The sequence below is a fragment of the Cariama cristata genome, unplaced genomic scaffold (genome assembly GCF_000690535.1).
Source record: "Cariama cristata isolate BGI_N322 unplaced genomic scaffold, ASM69053v1 scaffold5444, whole genome shotgun sequence".
Taxonomy (NCBI): Eukaryota; Metazoa; Chordata; class Aves; order Cariamiformes; family Cariamidae; genus Cariama; species Cariama cristata.
The window spans coordinates 1-11,073 of record NW_009612252.1 but is presented as its reverse complement, the minus strand read 5'-3'; the positions used below and the strand labels follow the sequence as shown (position 1 = coordinate 11,073).

At 54.2% G+C, this 11,073-nt stretch overlaps 1 protein-coding gene across 1 annotated transcript in view; it reads left to right on the top strand.

Moving 5' to 3' along the window:
• The window catches only part of ITGB4 (integrin, beta 4), a 29,775-nt gene extending 19,487 nt beyond the window's left edge, over positions 1–10,288 (top strand). The window contains exons 28-40 of the mRNA XM_009698529.1: positions 915–1,075; positions 1,437–1,617; positions 1,838–1,975; positions 2,531–2,713; positions 2,921–3,052; positions 4,063–4,263; positions 5,176–5,334; positions 6,942–7,091; positions 7,760–7,948; positions 8,210–8,365; positions 8,819–8,983; positions 9,430–9,546; positions 10,146–10,288. Of these exons, the coding sequence (XP_009696831.1) occupies positions 915–1,075; positions 1,437–1,617; positions 1,838–1,975; positions 2,531–2,713; positions 2,921–3,052; positions 4,063–4,263; positions 5,176–5,334; positions 6,942–7,091; positions 7,760–7,948; positions 8,210–8,365; positions 8,819–8,983; positions 9,430–9,546; positions 10,146–10,288 (2,075 nt within the window). The remainder of the gene's footprint in view (positions 1–914; positions 1,076–1,436; positions 1,618–1,837; positions 1,976–2,530; positions 2,714–2,920; positions 3,053–4,062; positions 4,264–5,175; positions 5,335–6,941; positions 7,092–7,759; positions 7,949–8,209; positions 8,366–8,818; positions 8,984–9,429; positions 9,547–10,145) is intronic.
• The last annotated feature ends 785 nt before the right edge of the window (positions 10,289–11,073 follow it).

Genomic DNA, 11,073 nt, shown 5'->3' with positions numbered 1-11,073 from the left:
CAGGGGGTGTGGGACCCCCACACAGGACCAGCCCACCCGGAGGTGGTGGACTGAGCCCCAGCCCTGCTCCTCACCCAAAGAGCAGCAATGAGGAGGTTCCTCCAGCTCCGACCGGTAGATTTGGGCCTCCCTCTAGAGGGACAAGTGCGTATAGACAGTGGGTGGGAAGAAGATGGACAACCTACCTCGCAAGAGGAAACAGAGTGGATTCTTCATTCCTTTTCCTTGGGGATTTGAATGAAAAGGTATAAAAATAGGGGAGAGGCAGGACTTGCCATGAGCTGTGCTTGTTGGTTCCTGCGGCTGGACAAGCAAAATTATAAAAGTTGTCATCAAGTGGGTTGATAACATAGAGGTATTTATCATAGTCCTGGTCATGAATTGGGGGGGTACAAGAAAGCCCCTTGTCCCTGGACCAACCAGAACCACTTCAGGGGCAGGCACTGGGGCTGGAGAGGCTCCAGAGAGCTCTCGGCTGGACTTGGGGGGTTTCCAGGAGAAGTAACTGGGCGACTCGAGAAGGCTCTGCCCATCTCCGTCTTCTCTCATGGCTGCACAGGGCAACTGATCAAGATGTTGAAGCATTATTAAATACGTTCAGACAGAGATAAAGATTTTCAGAGGCAAGGAGGTGATCTCTTCATTTCTTTCTACCTGGGCAGCCTGTGAGAAGGAGCAGGAGGTGCAGGACTTGGAGGGGGAGGGGGGTCTGACCCCAACTCTCATGCCAGCTTGCTGTGTGGCTTTGCAGGACGTTATCACCAAGTGCCTCAGTTTCCCTTCTCTACGATGGGGAATGCCTTGAGAGGCTCACTCAGGATGGCAGGGCAGTGCTGGAGGGAGGCACGCTTCCTTCCTTTCCTTCCATGCGGGGGGACTAGCACTGATGTGACCATTCTTCCTCATGTCTGCAGAGGTGGTGGACGGTGTCCCCTCGATGACCGGCCTGAGCCAGGTCTCCCAGTCCCCCAAAGGCCGCCTGAGTGCACCGCTTAATCCCAATGCCCACGCTCTCAGCTCCAGAGAAATCCGCTTCAGTTGGTTTCCTCCGCCGGGAAAACCCCTGGGGTACAAGGTAAGGGGGGAATGGATCCTGGGGGAGGGTGTGGGTCCCATCCTGTTTCACACACACAGTTATTTGCGCCAAAGGGATGGGGAGAAGATGCCCAAGGGAGGGAGCAAGCTCACCTCTTCAGCCCCCTCCATCCTTGAGGGACCATTGCTGGGTGGATGTGAGATCTGCAGGAAAGATTCCGGGTGGGTTGATCTCCCTTTCCATCACTTAACATGAAAAGCCCAGGCTGTCCTGGCCTCCCGTTTCAGAGGAATGGCACAACACCCTGGCTTTCCCAGAGGAGATCTAATAAGAGAGAGGGAATTTCTCACCCATTATGGTGAGGATCTGAAGGAATCATGGCTTGCTCTTGCTTTGCCAGGTGAAATACTGGATCCAAGGAGACCCCGAGTCAGAAGCCCATCTCATCGATGTCAAAGCACCATCAGCAGAGCTGAGTAACCTCTACCCCTTCTGCGACTACGAGATGCAAGTCTGTGCCTACAACGCCATGGGTGAAGGGGCTTACTCCGACATCATCCACTGCCGCACGCTTGAGGATGGTGAGCGACTCTGCACTTCGCTTCCCTCCATGTGGGAGCAAGTTGGTGCCTGTGCCCCTGGCGTGGGGTCAGGGCTCCAGCTCGGAGCTTCTGATGGTCTTGGGGACAAGCGCTGAGCGGCTCCCACTGCGACCCAGCCGTGATCTGGGGAGCTCTGGGTATCTGTGTGCGCTGGCTCCTGACTTGCGGTAACCCGGACCCTTTGCTCTCGCCTTTCCAGTCCCCAGCGAGCCCGGCCGCTTGGCTTTCAACGTCGTGTCTTCCACCGTGACACAGCTGAGCTGGGCTGAGCCTGCAGAAACCAATGGGGAGATCACGGCTTACGAAGTCAGTTACGGACTCGTCAACGAGGACAACGGTAAGAGCTCATTTTCTGACCAGGGCAGTCCAGCCAGGCTGAGGGGCTGGAGTACACTTTCCGCAGGCTGGGCCGGTCCCAACCAGTAGCAGAACCAGAACAGCTCCAAGCATGTTTCTTGTGAAAACTGGGATTTGGAGGGCTCACTCCTTGATGAAAGGAGTACAGAAAAATCACCGCTTAGGATTTAATTCTGCGAAGTCTGGAGCGCCCTCAGTTCCCATTCACTTCCATAGTGTTTTGTGTTGGTTTTCCTCTTAAAATCTTAGTTCGTAGGTCTAGAACTAGGGCTGGAGTGCCACGAAGATGCTCTTTGGTGACACACCAGCAACAGGAGACCTCTGCTGTAGGCTGGCTTCGCCATTCGGTTTGGGCATTTCCCTGAGACTACGTCATGCCTGTCATGAGCGGCCCAAATAGCTGCTGCACCTTGTCCCAGAGCCAGGCTGTGTCCCAACGCCAAACCTCAGAGAGCCTGTTGGCCAAGGGCTGGGGTGCTGTGGGGTCCTCTGTGTCTCGTGACCTTGTGGGGGACAGGCGTATCTGTATTCGCAGTACCCATTGGCCCGATGAAGAAGGTGCTGGTCGAAGACCCAAAGAAGCGCATGGTGCTGATAGAAAACCTGCGGGAGTCCCAGCCCTACCGCTACATGGTGAAAGCCAGAAATGGAGCTGGCTGGGGACCCGAGAGAGAAGCAACCATCAACCTTGCTACGCAGCCCAAGCGCCCGATGTCCAGTGAGTTACTGCCCTGCCCGGATGGGGAGCAGGGGGGGACAGGAGCAGTGCCCAGGAGTGCTCCCCATCACCCCAGCTGCTTCTCCACACCCTGTTTGCTCTGCTGCACCAGCCACCCTGGTGTGAGTGCTGAAGGCCAGCCTGAGCATTGGAGGCCTGTGTGGGTTTGACCTGCTTGTCTAACGGCACTTTCCACCTCTCCTCCAGTCCCTATCATCCCTGACGTCCCCATCATTGATGCAGAGGGAGGCGAGGACTACGACAGCTACCTGATGTACAGCGCAGATGTCCTTCGCTCTCCAGCTGGCAGCAAGCGTCCCAGTGTCTCTGACGATTCAGGTGCGTTGCTCTAAGGTCTGCAAAGGTCATTTTTAACATTCATTTTCCTTAACAACAGCTTTCAGCAATGACCTTCGCTGCTCCTTTCCTCCTCACGGAGATGGGGAGATCCAAGTCACGGAGATGGTGGAGATCAGCGTTTCCAAAGCACAGTAGCTGCATCCATGGGAACACTTGACTAGTCACAGTGTAAATAAGACCAGTGCCTCTTTGTCTTAGCTATGAGGCAGAGAGAAATCTCAGTGTGCGGTGGGAGAGGAGCTTTTCATGGCCCTCCCTGCTCATCTTCCCTTCCTGTTGCCATTTAGCTGGACCACGAAAGTTACTGTCAGCAACCAAGCTGGAGTCTCTTGGATGCTTAGGGTCTTGGCCAAGTCAACAGGAGGGAACTCACCAAGTGCTGGGAAGGCACTGGCCTCTCTTCCTCCATCGCTTCACTCTCTGAATGAGGCTGGCTCCCTTGTCTTGTACTGGGACAACGAGGGGAAGATGGGCCATAAGTGAAATGATGAGGCTTGCCAGTAGGATCTGGAGGGTCTTCCCTGGGGAGGTTCTCCAGAGCCTGGGATCCAGGAGTAAGTCCCTGGTCCTTTCAGAGAACAAGGTAATGAGAACACCAAGAGTCCGACCATCCTGAGCGCACATCAAGGAGTGAGGAAACCTCTCTTGAGCAGAGGACAATTGTCGCAGACTCTTCATGACAGGGACAGGCGTGTGGTGGGACTTTGACTCTTGCCTTTTGTCGTGATGGACGTAGGGCTGGAAAACAGTCCTGGGGTTGAGGAACCCCCCGTGCATGTCATGTTCCCACCATCCTCCTTCTACCAGTGACACGATGGTTGCACCGCCTGAACTCATCAGCCAACGCTTGGCGAGATGGGCTGTGAATGGGTGTCCTTCCTACTGGCGCCTGCCCCTTCCCCTCCCCAGCAAGCAGCACGAAGGTGGTGGGTAGCCCGCTCTGTCCCCTGCAGATCATGCCAACACCAGTGCTTGCGTTGTCCCAAAAGGCTCCAGGTGGAAATATGTGCAGTTGCTGGGAGAAGACTTGGATCTTCGCCGCATCACCTGGAGGCTCCCACCCGAAACCATTCCCCGCCTCTCTGGCAGCAGCCGCTTCTCCTCGGACACCGAGGGTCTCCTCCACGAGGAGGACAGCGACATGGCTACTGGCAGCCTGAGGAGGAGTGGGACACCCCGTCCCCAAGCAGGTGAAGGACAACTTCGTTACGGCACTGAGTGTCCTGTCTCGTCCTGCTCTGAGCCGAGGAGCCGGCGGCTGGGGTCTGCCCCAGTACGTGTCCCCTTCCTCCCTTTGTGTGCCCATCCTCATGTCAGCATTGTTCACGTGCTGTAGTCTGCTTCAAAAGCCTTGTCCTGGTGTGTCTCCTCACAAGAGTGTCAAGGTAACCCCCATCTCGGCATGGACTTGGGAGCCTGCTAGCAAGTTGCTTCTACTAAAGGTTGGACCTTCGAGGCAGGAGCAAACTCAGATGATACCTGCTAAGTGTCACCTCCAAGGGCAGCTCCTCATCTTAATTAAGTGCCCTGAGCTTCTGGGGCAGATCTGCTGGACTGTTAAACAGAAATCGCTCTCTCATGGGTAGCTGATCTCTCCTGGCCTGCTGGCAAGGGATGGGGCTTTGTCAAGGACCAGAACGACGGAGCAGAGTTTGCTTTTCAGATCCAGCTGAGATGGGATCCAGAGTGAGGTTTGGAGAAACCGCCTCCATAAAGGGCTGTTTTCCTTCTTCCACCTTCTTTTTTTAATCTGAATTTATAAACCTGTGCTTGTGTCTAAGGAGAGATGTGAGAGAACATGGCGAGAACCACAAGGCAGTGCCCCAGCGAGGCCGAGGTCTGGAGTTACCTTGGGCACCATGGGTGTCTCTGGTGCTGGGTGTAGGGCAAAGTCTCCGTTTACTTGTTTGTTTCTGCATCATCGTGATGGGTGGTTGTGGCTTGTTCTAGATGTAGCGCTCCAGAACAACCTTCCAGAGTGGCTGAAGCCAGGATGCAGCCAAGGCAGGGTGCACCATGATGCCTCCTGCTTCCTCCCCATGGAAACTGGAGCAGCAGCCCTGTCCCCAGCCACGTTCCTCACCGTGTGTCCTCTTTCACAGAGCACTTGCTGAATGGCCGGGTGGACTTCTCCTTCCCTGGCAGTGGCAGCGGCACGCTGACCAGGACCACAAACACCAGTTACCACATGCAGCAGGAGCACAGGGTGATGGGGAGCTCCTCGCTGACGAGAGACCACTCCATGATGCTGGTGGGGCACGGTGAGTACTGTGGTGATGGGACCTGTCCTTCCCTTCCACCTCCATGACTGTCTTTGAACCCCTGCCCTGCAAGTCCTGTTGGGGTGAGGACTGTGTTCACGGTTAAGGGGACCTATGAACCAGAGATTTGGACGGTCATGTCCTCGCCACTGACGTGTAGGTGCTTTGCTAAGGCCACCCTGCTCCCAGACCTGTTTGGAAAGGGTTCCCAGCCCTCACCTGCAGAGTGCTCGGGAAAGGGAGCTACCTCCTTATCCTCACACCCTGAAGCACTCTGGGAAGAGCACGTGTCTCCTTTTCTTACTCTAACGAGCAGCACGGTTGCCTTTCAGCTCCATGCATGTACATCAGCTGGTGCTGACAGAAGGTTGTTGAAAGGCTCTTCAAGTCTGAGCCTTAAAAAGTCATCTCTGCAGGAGCCAGCACCTGGGCTGAACCCACTCTGAAGTCTCCAATGGTGTTTTTCTCTCTTTCTCTTGCACTGCTTCTGTAGATTACCCGGGGAGACTCCTCCCTCCCATCCATGAAGATGCTGGGAGGACAATCCCACGGCCCCGGCATGTGGGTGTCAGGAGCAGGGCAAAGGTGAAGGGTTACTACCCCAGCACTGGCTTTCGGGACTCTATAATCATGACTGATGGGTCCGCAGGGATTTGCAAGTACATAGGTACAGCTTTGTCCAGTGTCTCCTCCCAGCCACGCATCCCATAACAGCCAAGCCACCGGCTGTCCATGAGCTGTTGCCATCCACTGCTCGCCCCAAACCCTCTCTCCATGGCTTGCTGTGTGCCACGCTGACCTGGTCTGTGCCTCCATCACACCACCTTTCCATTTGCAGGTGACTTCAGCTGTGTTTCAACCCACCTGGGCTGATTAACACTCACCACTGCTGCCATCGTGCTCTAACGAGCTGATCAGCTCATTGTCCCCGTCCTCTTCATTCCTAACAACTTTGTTGTTCAAGTCTTACCCCACAGGTCTTTGGAGGACTCTTGGGGAGAGCGTGTGCTCCATAAGAGATGTCCCTCTGCAAGCTCCTTGGCCAAAGGCCGTGTCAATGAGGGGCTTCAGTCCCTGAGTGTCACTGGGAGGCTGCCGTGCTCGCCGTGAGCCTTCTGTCCCAGTGGGCTGAGCTGGGGGGAGAGCCGGAGCACCCAGTCCTGGTCTCAGCTGCCCCCATCCCCTTCAACAGTCCCTGGAGGTTTTGGGCTGCTTTAGCTATAGACTAGGGCCAGTCTTAACTGAGCTACGTCTGAAGATGTCTGTGAAGCTTCTGGCAGACTGGACAGGCTGCTTTGGGGTGAGCAAGGAGTGACACACACAACGCCCAGGCCCCTGCTTTGGTCTCTCTACTGCAGGGGCATGAAGCTTACCTTCACTTGTCCCACCCAAGGTTGGCACCCCAAGGCCATGGGATGTCACTGTAGGTGTGCAGAGCCAGCCAGTCCCCCCTTGTGATGGACCAGCTTGCAGAGATGACATCTTGCCATGTTCTCCCCAGACCATCAGGACCATCCCACGCTTGAGCGTGCCAGTCCCTCCTCTCCTCCAGCCCCCTTAGTCCTCAGCCCCCAAACCTTCACCCTGATGTTCCTTTTTTACTTCAGACTCCAGGCTGCCGCTGGGCATCCCCGACACCCCCACACGCCTGGTGTTTTCCGCCCTGGGACCCACCTCCCTGAAGGTGAGCTGGCAGGAGCCGCACTGCGAGAAGGAGGTGCAGGGCTACAGCGTGCAGTACCAGCTCCTCAATGGAGGTCAGTGAACAGGCAGTTGGTGGTGGGAGCTTCTGGTGGTGGAGAGTCTGGTCTGGATCTTCTGCTGGGAAACTGTCTCTGGATGACCCTGCTTGAGCAGGGGTGGGGGGTTGAACCAGATGACCGCCAGAGGTCTCTTCCAACCTCAACCATTTTGGGATTTAGGGTCTGGTCCCAACGCTGCTTTTTGTGTAGCCTTGAGGAAATGTCTCAGCTACCCCACAGCTCTCATTCCCCATTTCTGCTGGGGGTACAATTCTTGGGGTTGCTTGTGGAGTCACCTCTCCTCCGAAAAACCTTGGACTCGATCTCTACCAGCTGCAACATCTTAGTTGAAGGTTTTTTCATCAAGTTGGACTTGGGAGAAGAAATGGAATGAAAATGTCTTATTTTTACATGAAACTTGGGGCATTGTTAGTGAAGATGTGTATTTCTCTGGCTGAAAATCCTTGAGTTTTCAAGAAGCTGTTGTTTGTCCCAAGCCTTTTTTGGAACATCTCATCCTGCACTACCAGTTGTTGGTGGCAAGGTGTGATGGAGGTGTCTGGCGAGGGGTCCTAGGTGACTTTTCCAAGCAGTTTGTTTGAGAGAGAGTTTAGGCGAAAGCCATGGCTGTGTCTTTGTGCCTGCAACGTAGTGCTGACATCCCCCTTCCCTGTGTGTCCCAGGAGAGGTGCACCGACTCACCATCCCCAACCCCAGCCAGAACTCAGTGGTGGTAGAGGACCTGCTGCCCAATCACTCCTACATCTTCAAGGTGAAGGCGCAGAGTGAGGAAGGCTGGGGTCCCGAGAGGGAAGGAGTCATCACCATAGAGTCCCAGGTGGACCCGCAGAGCCCGCTCAGCCCCGTACCAGGTGAGGTGGATGGGGGGCAGGACAAGGGTGGCACTGATGTCTCTGCTACAGTGCTGGACTTGCTGTTTTCTCTCCCCTTACCCCATCCTGAGCTCTCCTTTCCTTCCTTTCATTTAGAAATAGGACCTTCTTCCCCATGCATTCACCTTCCGCTAGCTGTCTAGATAGCTGAGACCTTCCAGCTCGTTTCATAAATGCTGTGTGCAGATCCCTCCCAGGCTCCTCGCCACCTCCTGTGACCCTGACCTCTCGCTCCTGCAGGTTCACCCTTCACGCTGAGCACACCCAGCGCTCCCGGGCCACTTGTTTTCACTGCCCTCAGCCCTGACTCCCTGCAGCTCAGCTGGGAGAGACCCCGTAAGCCCAATGGGTCCATCTTGGGCTACATGGTCACCTGTGAGATGCTGCACGGAGGAGGTACGGTATCAGGCTGTGGAAGCCCAGTTCCCTGTGCAGAGCACAAGGTACCTCCAGCAAAGGCAGCAACTTGCTGCATTTTTACTGGGACCAGCAACAAAGTGGTCTGCTCACATCGGTGCAGACAAAGTTGGGATATAAGCCTGATTCCAGTCCTGGGAGCTGCTGGACCCTAACACTTTGTGTCCTTGCATGGTCTGGTGTAGTAAATGTGGTGGGAAGAGGAAGGACCTGCAGTTTATTACAGCCCAAACCTAGGGGAGGTTGTTGAGGATGACCACCGTACTAAAACAGGGTTGTCCTAACCCTTAGTAGAACTGGGTGCGAGCATAGCGTCTGTGGGTGGCATAAAGCTTAGGGAAAGCCAAGCCAGCAGCCAGGGTTGGGGGGAGTGTGTGTGGAGGGACCATCACTCCTCTCTGTCTTCACTGCTGGTATGTCTGTGTGGATTAGGGGAGCCCAGGAATATCTATGTCGAAGGAGACAATCCGGAAACGACCCTGACTGTGCCCCACCTAAGTGAGAATGTCCCATACAAGTTCAAAGTGCAAGCCAAGACCACCCAAGGCTTTGGGCCAGAGAGAGAGGGCATCATCACCATCGAATCTCAGGATGGAGGTACAGTACCATGCCTTTGTGGAGGTGCAAAGATAAGAAACCTCTCAGAGCAGGGAACACAACTCCTGAAGTCCCTTTCCAGCTCTGGTGGTGACTCCATTTTCCATGAAAGACACGAAGACATTGTCTTCCATGAAGACAAAGCTGTGCCTTGTGAGCATTGTCCCAGTCGTGATGCACTGAATGAGGGAGGATCTTGAGAACCTGCCACTGTTTAATTTCTTATGAAACTTCTGTCTTATGCCTGGTTGTACGCATATCTGGAGGCAGCTTCTTACACTGCACAGGTGTAAGACCTTCCCCGTATTCCCAGTTCCTCCTAAACCCGGCTCCGATGTCAGCAAGAGAAACCTCCTGAGCTGGCTGTTGGTGCTCACCTTGCAGGGTTGAGGGGTTGGAAGCTCCTTGTCGTTTCCTGGCTGACTTGCCCCCTTCCTTCTCCCCAGGCACTTTCTCCCAGTTCGGAGGACAGCAGTACATGAGAGAAGAAGTGTACAACTTCCCCACCGAATACACCACCAAAACCAGCATCAGCCATTCCTCTCTGGATCCCCACTTCACAGGTAGGGGCTCGCTCTCTACTTTGAAACCTTCAGAAAGCAAAGGATAACTCTGCTTGTCCAAAGGCCTGAGGATGCATTTACCTCAAGTGTCCAAGGCAGGGAGGGAAGGTCCATTAGGTGGGACTGATGAAGAGGACCGTACAGTTTCGTACACCATGTCCCTGCTCTGCCCCAGAGGCAGTTGCAGTCATTGCCCCATGTGCTACCCAGTCACAGAGGGAACGCTGAGGTTTCAAAGTCCCCCCGGACTATCACTAGGGACCAAATCATAGCTCCTCCTGCAAGGTTAGATCTCTTCAGAGTGGGAAAAAAGAGAGAAGTGTGACGACCATCTTTAATTACATCAGTGTAGTTGTCCCACTTGAGTTCATGGACTCCAAGTTTCACGCTGGAACGTGGAGAGTTTGGGAGCTGTTAGGAGATCCATCTTACTAAGTGACATAGCAAAGTACCGAATCACTTGATCTAGAGAGGTTTTCCATTGCTGAAAGTGGTATTTAAGGAGAAACCTCTGGCAGGAGTCATCAGGTAGAGCAGATCCTGTTCCCTGTGACCCCATACTTCGCGCGGTGTCCTGACCACTGAGCTTCTCATTGCAGACGGCATGCTCATGACGACCCAACGAGTGGAGAGTGCCAGCAGCACCCTCACCAAACAGGTCACCAAAGAGTTTATGAGCCGGACCGTGATGTCCAGTGGGACCCTCACCAAACAGATGGAGAGGCAGTTCTACGAGGCCTGAGCCAGGGCAGGCTGCTCGCCAGCGGGACATTTGTGTTCGGATGGCAGGACTTGGTGGAAAGATCCAAGGGTGCTTCGTCCAGATGCTGCCGTGGTGCCTGGGCAGAGACCTGTGGGCAGAGACCCTCCGTGGCACTTTTCAAGCTCTGGAGCTCTCCTTTGGAGCCCAGCGCACTCAAAGCTCTGGCATGGTTGGGTCGTCAGGTGCGTGCTCATCCTCCTGGGCTTGTTCACCCTGTCCTGCTCTGCAGAGACTCACTTCTGCAGAGCCCCCAGGGATGTCTTCCACAAACAATCACCGCTCACTCCAATACCATCCTTCAACGCCCATCCATCCAAATACACCTGCCGAAATTCGGGTGTCTCAATGGCTCCAGCCTCCCCAGATAAACGGAACAGAATGCTTTATCCTCACGTCCTCGGTTTGGAGAGGATCCCAGCTGGCAACATCCTGATTTATAGAGGGTCACTGTTTCCATCTTTGCTCCAGGCCCTCTGGTTTGTCTGTCCACTGGAGATAGTTATTTTGTTCTCTTTGGGGTTTTTTGTACGAGAGCTGCAAGGTAGGGGTTTGGGGTAACCTGTCCTTTCTTACTGCATCTATTTGTGTCTATCCTTCGCTGCTAACATTTGGTACCATGATAAGCAAAGTATAGCCTTTCATTTGTATAGCGTTACTCATGATGGCCTCTGCTGCTTTTTTTTTTTTGCATACAATATTGTACAGTTTTCGTAGTATATATATAAATATATAAATGTATTTTATTATTTTATAAAAAAAATGGA